This window comes from Schistocerca nitens, chromosome 2 (assembly GCF_023898315.1).
Source record: "Schistocerca nitens isolate TAMUIC-IGC-003100 chromosome 2, iqSchNite1.1, whole genome shotgun sequence".
Taxonomy (NCBI): Eukaryota; Metazoa; Arthropoda; class Insecta; order Orthoptera; family Acrididae; genus Schistocerca; species Schistocerca nitens.
Window position 1 is genome coordinate 214,650,501 of NC_064615.1, and position 21,852 is coordinate 214,672,352.

The following is a 21,852-nucleotide window of genomic DNA, read 5'->3' on the forward strand; positions in this document are numbered from 1 at the left end:
AAGGGAAGAAGAAAATAGAAACTGTTATCCTCTATAACATCAGAAAGTATGGTTTAGATGATGTTCATCAAATTATTCATAATTATGCAACTAAAATTACTCACAGAAGATGGTTGATGCATGTCTTTTAACAGTGCCCTAGATGTGGCAGTAATAAATGCATGGATTATCTGCAATCAATTAATAAAAAATAATCTGAAGAGAAATGTTTGACTCTGCAGCTGGTAAATAAATGGGAAAAAACAAAGAGCAAAACAGGAGCAATAAGTCAGTTGAGGGCCGGACAAAAACAAAAAAGTGGAAGTGTCAAATTGGAATGTGCAAAGGAAACAAGAATGAGAAATGCAAAAAATCTGGCTTTGCAAAATGTGTACAAAAAGTAACATTAATCTGCCCAAAGTGCAATTTCAATGTTTGTTTCAAAATAATGGAAATAAATTAAGAAATTTCAGGAACTCAAGAAACAGGCTGCATTTCGGGGATATGCAATGCGTTGTACCCAAAACAGTAATCTAAAGGTGTTAAAACTCTGAGGTAAAGCTTGAGTGAAATGTGTACGACATACAAATGAATGGAAAAAAAAGGCCTTACTTTAACCCTCTCGTGGATTTTTTGCATTAGCTGGTCAAATGACCCCTTACCGCTGCTGTTTGCCCACTTTTACAATTTGGAGAAAAACACATCAATAAATTCTGGGGGGAACTCATCTCTGGGAAACAACACAACCCACAACTCTGTTGCAGACAACTATGTAGAGGTAGTTACTTTAACTAGAACATCAAATTACATATTTTCTTCCATTAAATTTGCTGTCAATAGCCCATTAGAGTCCACAAAAAAATGATGATGTGCACAACTGCAGCTCTAGACAAAAAAGACTTATTCTTCTTAAACTGACTTCAGCGTAGAAAGGAGTTAATAATCCCACTGCCAAAAATCTTTGATTATGTAGCCACTGATTAGATCTTTGGCAGTGAAGCTGAATTTGAAAATGAGCTAAAAAGTTCCTTCTGGGGACCTCCTTCAGAAGCATTACATACATGTCTCTGTTATTAAACTAAATATTATTTTAATTATGTGGACTCATCTGTGAATGGTCATCTCATTGGCCATATTTATTAGGTGTAGTCAAAGTTTTAATGATCACATCTCAAAAAATTTCAAATTGTGACCTTCAAATTTGGTAGTGGTGTGAGTCCATCTTTACATGTTCACCTTTCATGTAACATTTTTCCCCAACTTTGGATGACTCAGGGGATAATTTTGTTGTAGAGGTCTGTATCTTGGCTGTATACAAAACATTCTGCCTCAAAAATCACCTTGTAATCATTTGGAATTGCCTACTACACAATGATTTCTTCTTCCAAAAAGGAGGAAATAGTCACTGGGTGTCTTGTCATGAGAATACAGGTGTTGAGGCAAAATTTGATAGCCCAAAGAAGCAGCACGTGTGGCTGTGCCATGTGCAGAATAAGCAGGAGTACTAGCATAGAGCAAAAACACCTCTTCAACAGCTTTTTGTGACACTTGACCTTAACAGTCTCCCATAACCTAAAAAGAAATTTCAGCAGTATACTCCTGTGACAATTTGCCCCATATAAGAGTAAAAATAATAAAGGACGTCCCAAAGGGTTCAATTCTGTGTCCACTCCTATTCCTTATATATGTGAATGACCTTCCACTTACCATTCAACAAGTAAAATTGGCACTTTTTGCAGATGACACTAGTGTTATAATAAATCCTATTACAGAGAAAGCAACATGAGAGTTAGTAAATGATATTTTCCAAATAATTAGTAAGAGGTTCTCTGAAAATGGACTCTCCCCAAATTTTGAAAATGCACACTACAATCAGTGTATAGAGAATAGAGTCATACCAACAATTGATGTAGCACAGGAGCAGGAATCAGTAACTACGGTAGAATGTAATTTTTTGAGGTACATATTAATGAACATTTGAACTGGAAGAAGCATATTACTGAGCATCTGAAACAAATAAGTTCAGCTATTTTTGCTCTTTGTATAACCGCTAAACTCTGAAACAAACATATCAACCTCCTGACATATTTCACATATTTCAACACAGTACTGTCGAATAGATTAATTTTTTGGGGTAACTCATCACTTAGGAAGTACTGATTGCGCAAAAGTGAGCAGTAAGAATACCGTATTTATCCGAGCATAAGATGACTCTGAATATAAAACGTCTGGTCTGCCGAGGGCTGTTGGCAAACGGGGCGCACTCACTCCTTGTGAGGCAAACTGAGGAGCTACTTCCAGTGATGCCTGTGGGCTGAGGATGACACAGCAGTGGTCAGTACCACTGGGCCTTCCAAGGCCTGAATTTAGTGTACTAACCCTGTAGTCTGTGTTATCACTATTTTTAATCATCATCATCATCCTAATATGACAGCTGCAAAATTTATATCTTCACTGTCACAAATATCTGGTTGTTTCTTCCAAATATGTTGCTATTTCTGATGTTGTCGTTTTGGTGGGACCAGAGAACACAGCCTTTTTTTTGGAGGGATAGATATCGGATTTCGTTTCTATACTGATGATGTGACGAAGCAAGCAGTAATCTTTTTACTTCCTCTCTTGTTTTGCCATCTGCCTCCTTAAATTCATTTTTTCATTTTTAACTAATTAATATTATCATATGTACGTATAATCTGCATTTTCATAAAGAGAAAGGATGACCCTCAGTTTTAAAGAATATAGCACCAGATCTAATTTTGTGCTTAGTTTTGTGTATGACAACAATTTCCTAATTTATTTTGACTATTTCTAGTTAATATCTTTTGTTATAGTGTGAAATCAGTAATTGTTCTGTGACTTAGATTCTATTGTTGACTTATAAACAAATATAAATTCTGTATCAGTTATAAACAAACCACTACCATTCTTTTACTATTTATTTGGCTCTATTTGAAAACATGTTAGCAAAGCCAGCCCTTAATTAATTCCAAAATAATTATCACATTTGTCAAAAGTATTGTTTGTATAACTATATCTGTTAATTTCATCATTTAAACAAATAACTTGGTCTATCCCTTGTCGTAGAAGAAACTGTTAAAAAGAAGGAATTTTTCTATATATTCAGTTTACTGAATGAGTTATGTTATAATTGTAATTTCTGTAAATGAAACATCGAACAATGTATAGTTTCAGTACCTGTTGTTATGAGGATATATAAAGGCCCAGTTCTTGGTCCCGAGACAGTCAGTCTATGACCAATTTTCAGACGAGAAACCTGTATTGGTTAGAACAACAACAATGCATCAACTTGTATGCTGACATTTGCCTGAAAACTATTAATGAGGCTTATCAAAAGTTAACCAATAGTGAACTGGCCACGTTAGCTGTGTAACATTGGGGGGTTGTGAACAGTGAAAGTAAAGAACTGTTAAATGCAACTGTTAGCTACATCATTCACAGTAGTCAGCGTTGAAGACAAAACAAGTGAAATTTAGGCTTGTACAGATGGGAGGGATGTAAAAAAACAGACAGACAGACAGGCAGGCAGAGAGAGAGAGAGAGAGAGAGCGCTATTCAAAGACATCCTGGCAGCATTTTATGCGACAGTCAACCCTTTGATTGTGTGGAATATAACAATTGAATACTAAAACATTATGCTACTCCTCTTGAAAGCACTGAGTGTCAACTTCATAATAGGCAACAGATAGTCAAAATTACAAGCTGTGCTGCAGTGTAAAACTAAACATAGAATAAGAGAACATAAAATATGCTGTCCAACAAGTGTTTGTATTGGATTCAGTCCTTCTCTTAGCTTATGTAGAAGACTATCCAAAGCCTTTAAGAAACTGTCCAAAAGTTGTAGGGTTTTCTGAAGATACAAATATACTAATCAAGAGCCTCAACACACCCAACAGGGTCCATGTGATGGCTGAATAGGGCTATGACTGGTTCACAGCAAATGCTTTGTATTTATCTTACAAGAACTACAACATTACTTCAAACAAACAAAAGTGTTCCCCTGGTTCCAAAAGAAAGCATTAATGAATATTGAAACAAAAAATAAAGCAGAATATGTAAAATGTTCTGTGTAGTCAGATAATAAGCTACAATGACTGTTTATAAGCTATCAAATTACTTAGTTTGCATACTTTCACGCATTTCTCGACAATCATGGAACCTATCAAGAAGAAGATTATTCTGGGATGTTTAATGATTCAAGATATAGTGACGGAATCTTCTTGGGAGATCAGTTGATCTTGGCATCATCTTGTCACAAGGTTTCAATGAGTTTCATAACCATTGCCACCTGGCGAAGAAGATGGGTACGAAATTCATTGAAATGTTGCGAGAAGATGCCACCACTTGGCTAATTACCTGAAAAGATTTAATCACTGGAATATTCTGACAAAGCCTGCAATCAAGATATACATTAAGATATACACTGAAAACAGATACATTAAGATGTACATTAACAAAAGAGAAGCAAAATTCAGAAACTTAAGCTGTACACCATATTAACAGGAAAGTACCACTACATTGTGCAGTAGCCACCAGAAAGATCGCGGGAGACGCACATCGGCATGGCGCATCATGGACAGTAGTTGCCGCAAGTAAAGTCCCGTCCACCAGAGGGCACGCGAGAATTCGGCCGCACCCTCTGCCGGCAGAACAACAACTCAGGTAGCACGAGCCGTGCCCAGTCAGTTTTACATCGGGCATGCCTAGCAGACAGTTCCTGGTCAACACTATGTGAAGTGCGACGGACAACGTGTATCGTGTTAATACACAACTGGTGGCGAGTAGGGTCGTTCTTTCGCGTGTTGCGTCGTCATTACGGTTTCGCAGCTTATCCACAGCATGGAGGATTTAGTGCGGGTTTTGGTTGAGCAGCAGATGGAGCTCATGGCAACCATGAAACAAGCGCTTCTGGCGTTGCTCTCCACGCAGTCTACTCCGGCGCCATTCCCTCCTCCCTTTCCCCCGTATGACGAGACGGCGGAGGATTGGGACGCATATGAACATTGCCTTCGGCAGCATTTCCAGGCATTTCATGTTTCCGATGCGGAGGTATGTCATGCCCTTTTCTTGTCTTGGATATCTCCCTCGCTGTATCAAGTTTTGCGGCAGCTAACGACGTTGCAGGAACCCTCGTCCTTTGCCGCCGCACGCATGTTGTAGCGGCTAGAGTCGAGATCTACCAATGCAAGACACAGCCCCATCAGTCTTCCCGGGCATGGGCCGCTACCCTGCACGGTCTTAGTCGCAAGTGTCACTTTGTCACGGTGCAGTCGCGAGAGTCGTATGCCCACGTTATGGTGCGCGACGTCATTGTTCGTTCGGCCCCTGATAGGGAGGTCTGGTACCGGGCCCTGCAATTGGAAGACCCTTCCCTTGAGGAAGTCCTGTCCATTGTTCAATCGTATGAAGTCTCTCACGCCGCAGGTCAACAGTTGGAAGCGCGGTGCGGCTGCGTCCACTGCGTCCGGGGTGGACGATGTGCGAGCGGTACAATCCGGCCATTACGGCCGCTCCCGCACAGCACATAAACGGAGTTCCAGCCGCCGGCCCCTGTTACCGTCCTGTGCGTCGTACTATGTACATCATGATAGGTCAGAGTGTCCCCAGCATTGTGCCGTTTGTTGCAAATGTAATATAAAAGGACAAATTGCTAATGTTTGCCACTCAGCCTCAAAAGACTCGAAGGAAGCAGGTACAGAGGACATGGACATTGACATTCAGGAAGTTTCATCAGGCCAGGCTCCCGACGCTTCGGCACACAAACTCTTTATCGAGGTGTCAGTTCGGTCGCGCCGATAACAACTGCAAGTAGATACGGGCGTGGTAGTTTCCTTGTTGAATGCACATACTTACTCCGACCTTGGGTCGCCCCCGTTGGCACCAGTTTACCAGTGTCTCCGCGGTTATGGTAAACAGTTCATTCCCCTACTGGGTCAATTCACTACCGACATTACTTACAAATCAGTCACTCGGCCTCTTACTTTTATTGTTGTCAGTGATGCGAGCTCCGCTAACCTTTTTGGATTGGATGCCTTTCAAGCTTTCGGTTTTTCTATCGCAGACACCATACAGTTGTCTTCGAAGACGTTCCCTATCAATCATTTGATTCTTTGACCTCTGACTTTAAGGATATCTTTGAGGAGGGCCTGGGGCGTGTTTCAGACTTTGAAGCTCACTTAACATTGAAGGCGTCGGCTCGCCCGCATTTTCTACGTGCGAGGCAGATCTCCTTGGCTCTCCGCCCTCAGGTAAAAGCAGAGCTAGATTGGCTGACAGCCCTTGGGGTCATTCTTCCCATCTCTTGTAGTGAGTGGGCTTCGCCCCTCGTTATTGTCAGGAAACCCTCGGGAAAATTACGTCTTTGTGGTGATTTCAAGGCCACCATTAATTCCCAATTGGTGGAGAACACCTATCCGTTGCCTCGTTCTGATGAATTGTTCTCCGACGTGGCGCGAGGCCAATATTTTTCGAAAATCGATCTTTCGGAGGCGTATCATCAGATATCACTTGATGAGGACTCCAAATGGCTGGCGGTCGTCAACACCCCGTTTGGCCTTTACCAATACCAGTGGTTGGCCTTCGGAATATCCAGTGCCCCGGCGATATTTCAGCATTATCTTGAGCACGTCACGTTGACAATCCCTCATTGTATTAATTACCTGGACGACATAATTGTCACAGGCCGCAGCACGAAGGAACACTTGCACAACCTTCGAACCCTCTTTCTCAAATTCAGGTCCGTGGGCCTGCGTTGCAACCTGTGTAAGTCGAACTTCTTCCAACCGTCCATTGAGTATTAGGGCTACACCATCTATCGGCACGGCGTCCAGCCGCTAGGAAGTTTGGTCCAAGGTATCATCGACCTTCCGCAGCCCGCTTCGCTGAAGGAGTTACAAGCTTTTTTAGGCAAGATTGCCTATTATCACCGTTTCATTCCCAGGGCTTCCACCATAGCCCGCCCCCTGTACTGCCTTCTGCGCAAGGGTGTTCCTTTTGATTGGTCGCCTGCATGCGAGCGCGCATTCACCTCGTTGAAGGGCCTCCTCATGTCAGTGCCTTGTTTGGCTACTTTTGACCCCAATAAGCCGTTGGTCCTGGCTACAGATGCTTTGCAGTACGGGGTGGGGGCGGTCCTGGCCCATGGCAATGTGGATGGCTCAGAGTAGTCACTGGTGTTCGCGTCTAAAACTCTTAGTCCCACGCAGGCCCATTACTCCCAGGTAGAAAAAGAGGCTTTGGCCATTGTCTACGCTGTTACCAAGTTTCACCCTTTCTTGTATGGCACTAAGTTTCAGTTAATCACTGATCATAAGCCACTAATATCATTATTTGGCCCCGCCTCTCAGATTCCGGATAGGGCGGCCCACAGACTGCAGCGCTGGGCCTTGTTGCTCTCTAAGTACCATTATGACATTCATTTTCGCCCTAACGGACAGCATGCCAATGCCGACGCTCTTTCCCGTCTTACGGTGGGCCCGGATCCTAAGTTCGATCGGGAGGAAATTATGTGTTTTCATTTGGATGTGGCGTCCCACCAAGCGGTTGATGGCTTTCCAATCACTAGTTCTAGAGTCGCCAGGGAAACGGCAGTTGACCCGTTTCTCTGGCAAGTAGTTCGCCTCGTTCAGCAGGGGTGGTCGTCCCGACCTCCAGGCTGGGCCTCGGACCCTCTTCGTAATTATTTTGTTCTACGAGACCGCCTCTCAGTCTTGGAAGTAGTTCTCCTTCTGGCTACCGATGATACAGCTCCTCTCGTGGTTGTTCCTGCAAGTCTGCGAAGGGAGGTCCTCACGTTATTATATGAGGGGCACTGGGGTGTTTCTCGTACTAAAACCTTGGCTCGCAGACATGTGTATTGGCCCGGTATTGACAGAGAAATTGAGCACTTGGTGGCCGCCTGTTCCCAGTGTGCGAGTCAACATGCGTCTCCCAGGTCAGCGTTCTCTTCATGAACGCCTGCAACCCAGGCATGGGAACGTGTTCACATAGATTTTGCGGGCCCGTTTCTCAATGGCTTTTGGCTCATTGTCATTGATGCTTATTCCCAATTCCCATATGTGGTTCACTGCTCCTCAACCACTTCAGAAGTTGCAATCCAGGCACCCGCAAAAATCTTTTCTATGGAAGGTCTGCCAGTCACCCTGGTATCAGACAATGGACCTCAGTTTATTTCGCAGACCTTCCAGGATTTTTGTAGGCGCTTCGGCATGTTTGCTCTCCCCCCTTTCATCCACAATCGAATGGGGAAGTCGAGCGCATGGTGCACACGTTTAAGACGCAGATGAGAAAGTATGTGCACGAATTTCCTGCGAAGGAGGCGTTGACGTTTTTCCTGATGGCATACTGGACCACACCGATGGGAGAACGCAGCCCCGCAGAGCCCCTCCACGGGTGCCAACCTAGGACTCTGCTGCACCTCCTCTGGCCTGGTCCTCGCCAGTCTTCGCAAAACGGGGTACCCGGCTTTCCACCGGGTATGTCGGTCTGGGCATGTGGGTTTGGTCGCAACGCACGTTGGATACCGGCGGTGGACCTGCGCCGCAATGGCCGCAGGCTCTATACCTAGCAGGCAGGGGACCGGGAGGTACGTCGTCACCAAAATCAGCTACGTCCACGTTTGGGCACCCACCCTCCGACCCCTCAGGTGCTGGCTTCCCCATTTCCGGCACCACTGTTGTTTTCTCAGGGGACGCTACAGCCCCTCCCACCTGTGACTCTGCCACACTGCAACGGTTCTCAGCCTTGGTAGTTTCCAGTAGCTCCAGCACCAGCATCGCCATCATTAGAGATGTCCTGGCGAGAGCTGGCCCCCCCTCACAGGCCTGGTTTCTCTGGAGGCTGGTTCACCTGTGGTCATGCCTTCCCCATCGTCCCCGCCACTGCGTCTTGCCCCTCCCGAGGTGGAATGGGATCCGGAGTTCGACAGCTTGTCACCCGTTCTGTCCCGGGATCCAGTGGTGGGACGACGGGGGCCTCTTCGTGTGGATTACTTCCAACCGTATTCGAAGGTTCGGGCTCAAGGGTTGGCAGATCCCCCCCGACTCCAGCATTCCAATGGATGTGGAGGTCATTGCTACTGCACGACGCTCCACCTTCCGACGCAGTGGATCACAGTGGCTTCACCCCCCGAAGGAGGAGGAGTGCAGTAGGCACCAGAAAGATCGCAGGGGGCGCACATCGGCACGGCGCATCATGGACAGTAGTTGCCGCAAGTAAAGTCCCGTCCACCAGAGGGCATGCGAGAATTCGGCTGCGCCCTCTGGCGGCAGAACAACAACAACTCAGGCAGCACGGGCCGTGCCCAGTCAGTTTTACATCGGGCATGCCTAGCAGACAGTTCCCGGTCTACACTATGTGAAGTGCGACGGACAATGTGAATCGTGTTAATACACATTGCATATATATGTTTTTGTAATTACTAAATGTAACTAAGTAAAATTCTACTTTGGAAACAGCTGCTACTTTCTCAGCAATATGAAACAGCTGCTTTTATGTCTTACAGCCAGCTCAAGATTTCCATGAATACAATGGCATTTTCAGACTCACTTCCCAATACAGTTACTCATTAACTGCAGTTTTTTCTAATAATAAAAAATACATATTATTGGAGATTCTGGATGGGGTACTGAATTATGGTGAGTGCTTTAAAGAGCTGCCTGTAGGCTTAAGGGGTAAAAATGAAAATGTCTGAGAATCACAAAAAACATTAAAAGCACAACTCTTACAAAGTATCTCACCATTTAGATTCACAGACTGAAAACCGCTGTCAAGGCACACTCACACATTGTCTTTTTCTGTTCTACTTTGTGCCCATGCTTGGTGAATTTTATAATGAAAGGAAAGAATGCATTTCACACAAGAGCACTTAACTGAAAATGGATGACATGCATCAAAGTGCAAAGCTTGTCTTTATTGTTGGGAATCTCGTGTGCCATTTTATGTCAACAGCCAAATGTGATTAGCCTGTACATAACAGCTCAATCTTGGGTATAAATAATAAGCTTTCAGGTAACTACGCATTACTACCAGCCTTAATGTCAATGGGAATTGTCTTATGCAACCTTACACTGCTTAGAGACAGGCATTGCTAGTTTCCCAACCAGAATACGAAAACCTTACAGTGGATTACTATAACTTTGAGATAGCATGTGTATGCCATAGTGACCACATTTCCACTGTGTGCATTCAGCCAATTTATGTGCATGTCTCTTTACTCCTGGGTATTGTTTGGATGTACCTTTAGCAACTTGATAAGCCCCGTATGTGTGATGTATATATACCAACATTTTTCAGTAACAACTGTTGTCATAGTCATGCAAATAACACAATACCATTTTCCAAACAGTGGCTTTCTGACAACTGTGTTATGTTAATTTACACTGGTACAGTGGATCAATGCGACTTAATTCTTAATACAGCAAAATTACTGGTTTCTCAGAACTACTTTTCTCTGGCAATGTATACCCTGACACATTCAACATCCTGATTAATTATTCCCTATAGCACATTCCATAAAACATGACGAGTGAATCAATATCATTTATGCTACCTTCCAAGGTGCCAAATAATTAGTAAAGCTGTCATCAATCACGGTCTTGTTGGGATTAGTAAGCCATCCTCTTGCCTTTGAGAATTGACGTACCCTGCTAGTTATAGAGGGACCGAAAGTTCAACACGGATTTCAAACCACAGTGTAATTTGGAATTTTACATATCAACAGACATTGCCAAACGATCATTTACAGTAAAAATGGCGCTTTCTGGGAAGTAGATGCTAATTAGTACTTCAGCTTATTAAGAATAAACTTACCAGTAAATGTTAGCAGTGTGTGCCCCTCTACGAAGTTCATTTATCATCAACCCAGTAGACGTATCGAACACACGGATTAATGTTCCCTGCAAGAATAAATAATACTAAACAAAAAGAATATCTATTTTAACAGAAAATATCAAGTCGTAACTTAGCTGTTCCTCACTGGGTAATTGGCAAGTATCTATATCCAGAGTTCTGCATTATGGAAAGGCTAGATTGCTACTCAACACACAGAGAGTGCACTGAATCACAAACAGGTACAATGAAAAGAAAGCTAGAGATATTCAGCTTTCACACGAAGTCCTTCATCAGAAGCTGAAAACACACACATATTAGCACAAGCACAACTTACAAACACATGGCCACTGACATCTCTGGGCACTAAGGCCTGATTACAACTGCATCTGGGGTAAGCAGCAATCTAGCTGGGGTGGGTAGTGGGAGTAAGGTAGTCGCATGGAGCGGAGAGGGGATGGGATGGGATGGGATGGGATGGCAGGCTAGGGTTGGGGGAAGATGCTAGTGCTGCCTGTGGGACCATGCTGGAGCATGGTGGGAACAGGATACACCTGCTACATGCAACATTGGAACAGAAGGGGAAAGGACTACATATGTGCACTGACAGGATGCATGGCATGTACAGTACTAGAGTACGAGCAAGGAAGGGGATACACAGGCGGAGAACAAGTGCAAGTGAAGATTACAACCCAGAGGGGTTATGGGAATAGAAGGTGTGTTGTATGGGGAGTTCCCGCCTGGTGTCAGTGGAAAGAATCCAGAAGGCACAGGCTGTGAAGCACTCATTAAGGTGAAGCACATTGTGTTGTAAGGCATGCTAAGCAATGGAATAGTCCAGCTCTCTGTTGGTAGTCATGCCCAAGTAGAATGTGGCACAGTGATACCCCTACTCCCAACCCCTTACCCTTTGCCTCACGCCTCATATCAATGCAACAGACCTATATGCAAGACTTATCTCATACTGTCACCCATTACCACCTACTCCAGTCCTGGCACAGGCATCTTCTACCCCATCAAAGACAGGCCCACATGAGAAAGCAGTCACATCATCTGCCAACTTAGCTGAAACCACCTGTAAGGACTACTGCTATCTTCGATGTCATAATTTATTGATATTGTACTCCTTAATTATAGTTGGCTTCTCGAACAGTAATGAGAATTAACTGTGAATAACAGTTTCGAGTATACATGTGGAAAAAGTAATAAAACAGCTTCATCGCAGACAAATTCTGCATGAAACAGAAATCTACGGCATCTCCGATTGCTATGGTTCGAGACGACCATCATGACAACACAAGGGAGTGATGCAGCTTGCAGCATTACACCACAACACAGCAACTAACAGCCACCATAAAAATTATATCCCAATAGTGTGATGGAGAACAGTTAGTTAGGCTTGTGTTTTGTACTTTCGAATTTCGAGCGTAAAAATCTCATCAGCGAACAAACAAGTACCAGTAGTTAGTCTTATACGAATTCAGTTCAAAAGTAAGGCAACCGGAGAAGCACGGAAAAGGGATATAGAAAAGGAGATGGATGAGAAAATGGAGGAATTGCAAAATGCATCTACTGTTCTTACAGACTGTATGTCACCCGAGGATTTTTTAAGCAGATTTAGACACCGACTTCTTCACTGAAATGCCTAGTTCTGACATGAACACGTCAAGCAGAATGTCAGCTAATGCAATCTTAGATGTTGAAGCAACTAATACATCCATCAAACGTGATAATAATCAATCAAATGCACAAATTCCTGGTGTGGATCCAGATGTCTTTTTCTGTGGGTAAGGAGCATACTCCACAGAAGAATATTCAAGCAGAGGATGAGAAGGTTATTATTGCACAGAAGCCGGAGCAAAATTATGTGGGGGAAAGAAAAGAGACTCAGAAGAAAAATGTCAGAGTCTGTCAGACTTTGATAAGAAACATAACGATATGTTGTCTTTGAAGGAAGAATAAGAAAGTTTATCATACACAGAGGGAGGTAAGGAGATGTCCTTGTGTACTGTGAAGCAGACAGACTCAAGCAGCTGATACAAAGATTATCATCATATGGAAGATGGAGCAAACTGGTATGAAATACAAATAAGATTTAGAAAAAGAAAGTCAAAGTTTGTTAGACTGAGAGAGGAAAATTGAAGATATATTGTTCAGGAACCAAGAAGAAGTAAACTAATCATACGAAGATGTTGAACAGATGTTCTTGGATAAATACCAGTCTAAAAACAAGAAAGCTGAGAGTTTAAATTTTATTTGCAATGATCCACACTACCAGAGATATGATGAAATGTATGCAGAATTTTTGGGAAAGGAATTAAGAACATACCAGTAGTTTTTTAAGTATTGTATTAATAGAATAACATCGTAAGCAGGACGAAGTAACAGCTAATATGAGATGTTTGTGTTGTTCTGCCTGGTGCAACAACCGGAAAAGTAGAGCAAAGTATTACAAAGACCCACAGAAAGCAGAACAAAGAAGAAGCAATGAGAGTCAAGAGGAAGCACAAGCAAAAGAAAGAAGAGAAGACACAATTACCACCGTGAACAAGTGCTAGATTTTTACGGCGCGCTGCTTTAAGGAAAGAAATTCAGAAAGAAGTGGAATTAGAGGGGAGCGATCGGTCAAGGTCAAAGGCAAGCATGAAGCAGAGCAAGTCAAGCTGAGAAGACATTGTTGGTTGATCGCTTACAAGGACATAAATATTACGCAGTGGGAGAGGAGAAAAAACTACAGGGAAAAAGAGGTCAACACAATGTGTTGTGCCTGAGTGGTACTTGCAACTAAAAGAATGGTCAAATATTTTTGAACAGTGATTTGTTTAGCAATTTTATATACAGTGTCAGTGTTAGGCTATCAGCAATGTAGACTGTCATTACAATAAACAGTAAAATTTCTTTTCTGTTTGGTATTTCGTAATCCTGTCACCTACAAAGTGCATGTGTTTTTTCTTGTTGGGCATACAGACATTAAGCCATGCTAATTGTTTTCATGTTTGCTACATTTCGATGTCAGAGAGTGGGGGTTCCAGTAATACAGTCAAATGGCTCTGAGCTTTATGGGGCTTAACATCTGAGGGCATCAGTCCCCTAGAGTTCAGAACTACTTAAACCTAATTAACCTAAGGACACCACACACATCCATGCCTGAGGCAGGATTCGAACCGGCAACCATAGCGGTTGCGCGGTTACAGACTGAAGCGCCTTGAACCGCTTGGCCACACCGGCCGGCAGTAACGCAGTCAGCACTACCAACTTGGCTTGTCTCATCTGCTGCCTAGTAGATGGGGGAGCACTGTTTCAAATGCACACTAGCAGTGGTACTCTTCACACCCTGCTTCCTTCACACAATTTTTGATGTCACACGGAGAGATCTGCGCACTTGGTACATTTGCATCTCATCCAGGCCACTGGAGGACACTGAGTTTCATTTGCACAGCTGCTGCCTATATGCTGCTGAGCGCTGCCGGTACCCTACTACACAGCCAGCGAGCATAATGTTTCCTGCCACCTGCCATGATACAATAAATGATGACTTTTGGCCACGTCACCAGCGGCTATCCAGAAAATCAATGCTCGCAGTGCCCATATGGTGTCATGAATCAGCCACTATGTCCATCTGTCAGTGAGTGTGTGTTGCGAAAGGTGTTTTGTGGTAAAGGAAAACGTCAAATACGTATGTGCTTTGAGTGTCTTGTTTTAGGAATATGTCCCCCAATTTGTATTAACCGTATTTCTCAATGTTTTTCAACTGAAAAATCACATTTTCTGCTTGTTTTACATTACTTACACAAAAAACCTTAATAAATTTCTTTATATTATGCTAAGTAATATTCTTTTGCATGATACATGTTTCGAGCATACTGTTTACACTTGAGAAATAAATATTTTTGATTTTTGCCTCTGTGCCTATGGGTGTGGCAATATACAATGAAACTCACTGTTTACAAGTAATGAGGTAGGTAGCAAATATTCTTGTGCCTTTTTTTCCCGTCTACTGACACAGTCAAAGTAAATTAGTTCAATTATCGAACGATATTTGCCCTGATTACTTCTGTACAATTAGCAATAGCAGCAACTGTTGTTGTTGTTGTTGTTGTTGTTGTTGTTGTTCAGTTCAAAGAATGGTTTGATGCAGCTCTCCATGCTGCCCTACCTTGTACAAGCCCCTTCATCTCCAACTACTGCAACTTATATTCTACTGAGTCTGCTTACTGTATTCAACTCTTGGTCACCTTCCAAGATTTTTACCCTCCACACTTCCCTCCAGTACTAAATTGGTGATCCCTTTATGGCTAAAAATGTGTCTTACCATCTGATCCTTTCTTCTAATTGAGTTGAAGCATAAATATATTTCTCCCAACTCTATTCAGCAACTCCTCATTAGTTACGTGATCCACCCATCTAATCTTTAGCATTCTTCTGCAGCACCATATTTCAAAAGCTTTTATTCTCTTCTTTTCTGCACCATTTATCATCCACATTTCACTTTCATACACAGCTACAATCCATACAAATACTTTCAGAAAAGACTTCATAAGAATTTAATCTAAATTTGATGTTAATAAATTCCCCTGCTTGAAAAATACTTTTCTTGCCATTGCCAGTCTACTTTTACATCCTCTCTACCTCAGCCATCACAGTTATTTAGTTACCCAAATAGCAAAATCTACCTACTACTTTAAGTGTCTCGTTTCCTAAACTAATTCTCACAACATCACCTGATTTAAATCAACTATATTCTAATATCTTCATTTTGCTTTTGTTGATGTTAATCTTGTATTCTCCTTAGAAGACACTGTCTCTGTTCAAATGCCCTTCCAAGGCCTTCGCAGTCTCTGACAGAATTACAATATCACCGGCAAACCTCCAAGTTTTAATTTTTTTCCCCTGAACTTTAATTCCTACTCCAAATTTTTCTTTCGTTTCATTTACTGCTTGCTTCATAAACAGATTGGATAACATTGGGGTTATGCTACAACCCTGTCTCACTCCCTTCTTAACCACTGCTTCCCTTTCATGGCCCCTCGACTCTTATAGCTGCCATACGGTTCAGCCTGAGCCAGTGAGGTGAGCTGCTGTCACACGCTCCACTACTAAGGCTGAAGGATAGCTCGTGAAGAAGTGTCGTGCTGTGGTTGTGGGCAAAAGTAGCAACTGCCGTGCATTGTTCTCACAATGAAGCAACATTGTCATGTTTCTCTTCGCCACAGCATGGTCGGAAAAGGTGGACAGAATGAAGCTGCTACCATGAAGAGGCCCTCGATCAGGGCAAACCAGTGAGCATGCCGAACGGTCCAAGAAGATCCGAGAAGAGGAAGAAGAAGAAGAATCTTATATGCCTTTACACCCCCCCCCCCCCCTTTGTACACTGAGTGCAAAGGTATTGGGTGGACAGAGCTGTATGAAAAAATGACAAATTGCTGCAAGAAAAGCATGGCAATTGAGTCTGTCAACTCTGACTCACCCATCTGCATGCAAGGCAGTGAGCACGGTTGACCACAGGGCTATCAGGAGCACTGTAGCCGCCCATATCGTCGACATTCTGCAGGTGAGAGAGAAGATAACTTCAAAGCAGTCAGAGAAGCTGACCAAGGTACTTTTAAGGGGGCTACCTTGGTGTTGTGATGAAGGGGAAGTCTGAGAACGGCTGCTATGCACTGGGTTTGCTAATGCAGCAGTAAGGCTGCGTAACAGGAGGAAAATGTTTGATCAGAGAATAAATACGTCTATTCCACTAATGGATTAACAAATGGCTTCAATTTTTTTTGTATGTTTGCAAGCAATGGAAAGTCAAGGTTAGAATAGCGACAACAGGGTGTATATGCTCCAGGAAATCCGTGAAAAAGCCCGGGAATTTTTTCATCTGGGAGAAAACCAGGAAAAACCCAGGAATTTTTTAAAATTCTGGGAATTTTTCATTGTTTAATCTTTACCTAATTTTTTGTAATTTTGACTGTTAAGAACTGATAAACAGCAAAATGTGACAAAGTCTTTAGGACGAAGACTACAGAAAACTTCATAACAATAAACTGCTGCCAGCGAGCGTGACATCAAAACTGTTTACATTAAGTTCGGTTGAGCAGTTGCCCGCGGGCAGGCACAGTTGAGTTGCAGATGGGCAGTACCTTCCCCCACTTCCGGCTACTTGAAGTGTGGCTGTTAGCCATATCAGCAGTAGCAACAGGCAGCCAGAGGCTACCCGGAAAAATTTTTCTGGCGTACCCATGCTGCGAGATTCGCGTGATTTCAGTGCTTCGGAAACTAACGTGCTTTGTTTAGTGAAATTTGAATCTATATTTTCGTAATACGAATACTTTCATATGCAGCTTATGGTAATATGAAAATATGCAGTGTAAACGTTGCTGCACATCACAGATCTTTGTAAATTTTTGTTTTTTTGTTCTCTGAAGTTACACACTGGTGTATAAAACGTTTACCATTCAAAGGATTAATATTTTTACAGCTCTGAGGGAAAGTATACTGTCATTTATCATGGAAAAAGCATATTTTTCACCTTGGAAGAAGTGTACTTTCACATGGGAAAAAAAGCGTTTTTAACTGGGGAATCTGGAAATTTATTTATTTATTATTTTTTTCTTGTCCACAGATACACACTGAATGATATTATGAGGAATGAGTGGTGGTGGTTCAGCCAACTGAGGGAGGGTCACATGTTGTGATGTTTGATTTAAGGGCAGCTGTGGCGGTCACCAGCTCAGTCAGTTCCAAGCACACAGTGAGCTGCAATGCCAATGTCTTCAGGGCCGATGGTAGCTTTGGGCAGCAGCTACACTTCAAATGCTAGTCTCTACTGTTCCAATGTTCCGGTCATTGTTGTTTGGCCTGTGAGTGTCACCCAGTGGGGACCTTTTTCTGACATGGTGGTTGAACCTGTACTTGTGCTTTGAGTTTGAATATCTGAAGGAACCCTGTGTCAGCTTTAGTAGAAGGTTTGGTAATATGCTAATGGTGGATTATGGTCTGTTGGATCCTGAATGACGCTCAATGGTAAAAGCACCCATTTGCTAGCATGTTATTTGGGGGCTGCTGTTGATTACCTCATCAATTCTCAGAAATGACGGTGAGTTTTTTTAAAAAAAAATTAAATTTACCGAGTGTCTCCTGAATTATACTGATCAGGAAGTTACATTTAAATATTGTCCCAGACGGAAATATCCTTTGTGTCACCATAAGCACCACAGAATAGTGTGTTCAGTTACAGAGAACAGGTCTCCTCTTCAGCTGTCTCACTTGAATCCACAACAGCCTAGGTTCTTATTACATTTTTAGAACAATATCCTGAGGGTTTGATGGATAGGCTTGGTGTCACCAAAAAGAACTTAGAAAGCTGTGTATCACCTTACGTGCCCTAATATTTTTGATACCCAAGGCAGGTGGTCAGGGGTACCATCTGGTGGTTGACTACTGTCAGCTGAATCTGAAACTGCTCTTAGAATCAGTCCCACTTCCATATTAGAATGACTGTTTCACTTGTTTCTCGGAGGCAGAATATTTTTCTGTGCTTGACCTAAACCAAGCATACCATCAAGTACTATTTACGGAAGAGTCCAAGCCCCTGACTGCTTTCCCTACAGACTGGGCTTTATTTAAGTACAACTGAGTGCCCTTTGGATTGACCACAGGGGCCATAGTCTTGTTCCACAGTTAGATTCTATTTTGGGTGACTTAAAGTACGAGAATGTATATAATTACTTTGAAGACGATGTTACTTATAGCAAAATATTTGAAGACCACGTGCACTGTGTAAGGTAGGTATTATGCCAGCTGCGTTAAGTCATCAAAAGTTAACCTCACGAAGGGGAGGTGTTCTTCCTAGGTCACGTTGTTTCAGTCAGTGGTGTTAAGATAGAACAAGACTGCACCAAAGCCTTCCATCAGTTTCCATTGCCCAAAAATAAGTAAAAAAATGTGAGATTTAATGACTTGACAGTGTTTTTTTGAAAATTGGTCCAGAACTTCTCCCAGCTGGCACCTCTCCTCAACCAACCAATGTTAAAGGGAGAGGTTTTTAAATGGGATGAATCTCAGCACACACATTTTCATGCTCTCAAAGTTGCATTCAGGAATTGCTGTGGTCCTTTCACAGGAAAGTGAAGGGGAAAGACAACACATCACTTACACCTCTAGATCTTTGTCTCGTGCAGAGAAGAAATATACAGTATACGAATTAGAGGCACTAGTGGTGTTGTTCGAATTAGAACGTTTTAAATTCTATCTTGAAACTAAGTTATTTAATCTGGAGACACACAATCAAGCATTGTTGTGGGTGCTGGCTCGACCCCATACGACTGGGTGTTTAGCCATATAGACAAGGATTTTCGCCTCCTGTTGTCAGGCACATCACATAAAGAGTACTGACAATCAAGTAGCTGACGCCTTAAGTTGAATGCTTTCTGAGGAGCACGAGTCCGGGGAACCCAATGAATGTATCCACCAGCATGTTTGCATTGGAACAGTGTTAAGTGATATTCCGGCCTTGATTGGAGATTTAGGGGAGTGGCAGAATGCAGACCCACAGCTACATCAGCAGAAGCTCTGAGAAGGGAAAAAAGTTTTGGGGTATTCCCTTAAAAAGGGACACACACTTTCGAACTGTCGATGGGAAAGATAAGTTATATTTCCTCAAGAAGTTGTTGATTCCTGCTATGTTCAAATATTTCCCAGTCATTATGTGGCGCTCATTTGGGAATAAATTAAACTATCTACATTTAGACTGATTACTTTGCAATTCACAATAAAGTGGCCTGGAAGAGGGTTCATCAAACCACCTTGAGCTACTTTTCTCTCACCATATAGCGGAGATGCTGAGTTGCGATAGGAACAATAAAAAGATTCACACAATTAAACCTTTCGGCCATTAAGGCCTTTATCAGCGGTAGACACACACACACACACACACACACACACACACACACACACACACACACACACACACACACACACGCAACCTGCACACACATCTGCAGTCTCAGAGAGCTGAGACCACACTGCGAACAGCAGCACCAGTGCATGATGGGAGTGGCAACTACGTGGGGGTAAGGAGGAGGCTGGGGCAGGGAGGGGGAGGGATAGTATGGTGGGAGTGGCGGACAGTCAAGTGTTTAGACGGAAGGCAGGAGAGAAGGTGTGTAGGGGGGTGGGGATAAGTATAGGAAAGGAGAGAAATAAAAGAAATTAAAAGACTGGGTGTGGCAGTGAAATGACGACTGAGTAGTGCTGGAATGGGAACAGGGAGAGGGCTGGATGGGTGAGGACAGTGACTAATGAAGGTTGAGGCCAGGAGGGTTACGGGAACATAGGATGTATTGCAGGGAAAGTTCCCACCAGTGCAGTTCAAAAAAGCTGGTGTTGGTGGGAAGGATCCATATGGCACAGGCTGTGAAGCAGTCATTAAGATGAGGGATATCATGTTTGGCAGCGTGTTCAGGAACAGGGTGGTCCACTTGTTTCTTGGCCACAGTTTGCTGGTGGTCATTCACGCAGACAGCTTTTTGGTTGTCATGCCTATATAAAATGTAGCACAGAGGTTGCAGCTTAGCTTGTGAATCACATGACTGGTTTCACAGGTAGCCCTGCCTTTGATGGGATAGGTGATGTTAGTGACCGGACTGGAGTAGGTGGTGGTAGGAGGGTGTATGGGACAGGTCTTGCATCTAGGTCTATTATTACAGGGGTATGAGCCATGAGGTAAGGGATTGGGAGCAGGGGTTGTGTAAGGATGGACAAGTATATTGTGTAGGTTTCTGTGGATGGTGGAATACCATGGTAGGAGGGGTGGGAAGGAGAGTGGGCAGGACATTTTTCATTTCAGGGCACGACGAGAGGTAATCGAAACCCTGGTGGAGAATGTAATTCAAATTTTCCTTCTCTGATATTGTTACATTCCATCCTGGATTTTCCATTGTTTGAGCTACTTTTCTTCCATTCCACTCTTGCACAGCATGCGGGAAAAACGAACACTTAAATTTTCAGTCACACAACTGATACAATACTCCACAGACACCCAATTTAATTAGAAGTTTCTTGTGAGGAACGGTGTCAAAAGCCTTCTGGAAACCTAAAAATGTGGTATTAGTTGAAAACAGTCTTGGTTGCAATTTTAGTTTTTTATTTACCAACTACACATTTCACTTTATTTAGGCATCTTCAGGCTGATCTACATAGAAAACAGAGAACAAATACATTTATTTAAGGATCGTGACCACGTTGTGCAGACTTGGATAACCTAAAAGCATGTATAAACAGATCAAATACTGAAAAAGCAAATACCTTAATTTGGTATTTCTTAGGACGATCCTTTAGACGGTGTAGCTAAAGGGCATTGTCGAGTACATCAGGCCAACACCGCCTTTGGTAACCTCAGTAAATACTACGAGGGTCAGTCAAAAAGTAATGCCTCCTATTTTTTTTTCTACGTTTAATTGTCAGGAAATTTAAATGCAATTACATAGGTTGAAAACCACAACATTGAGGATCATTTTGTCATTTTTCAATGTAATCTCCGCCCATCTCTACAGTTTTGGTCCATCTTTGAACAAGGGCATGTATCCCAGCACGGTAAAAATCACAGCTCTGCTTCCTAAGCCATTGACGCACGGATGTTTTGACGGCCTCCTCATCTTCAAAATGAATCCCACGATGAGCTTCTTTTAGTGGCCCGAACAGATGGAAGTCTGATGGTGCCAGGTCAGGGCTGTATGGGGGATGAGGCAAAACTTCCCATCCAATTTTGACAATCTCGTCAGAGGTGTGACGACTGGTGTGTGGTCTTGCATTGTCATGCAAAAGAAGAACATCTGCCATTGATTTTGTTGGGCGAACTCGCTGAAGACGTGCTTTAAGTTTTTTGAGGGTTGTGACGTATTGAACAGAATTTATTGTGCATCCCTGCTCCAAAAAATCAACCAGAATCACACCCTCTGTATCCCAGAAAACTGTTGCCATAACTTTCCCTGCCGATCGCACAGTTTCGAATTTTTTCTTCCTCGGCGAGCTTGTGTGACG

At 43.0% G+C, this 21,852-nt stretch overlaps 1 protein-coding gene across 2 annotated transcripts in view; it reads right to left on the reverse strand.

Annotated features, from left to right (window-relative positions):
- The window catches only part of LOC126235929 (WD repeat domain phosphoinositide-interacting protein 3), a 125,679-nt gene that overhangs the window by 43,564 nt on the left and 60,263 nt on the right, over positions 1-21,852 (reverse strand). For both annotated transcript variants that reach the window (XM_049944891.1, XM_049944892.1), the window contains exon 5: positions 10,807-10,892. In XM_049944891.1, coding sequence (XP_049800848.1) covers positions 10,807-10,892 — 86 coding nt within the window. The remainder of the gene's footprint in view (positions 1-10,806; positions 10,893-21,852) is intronic.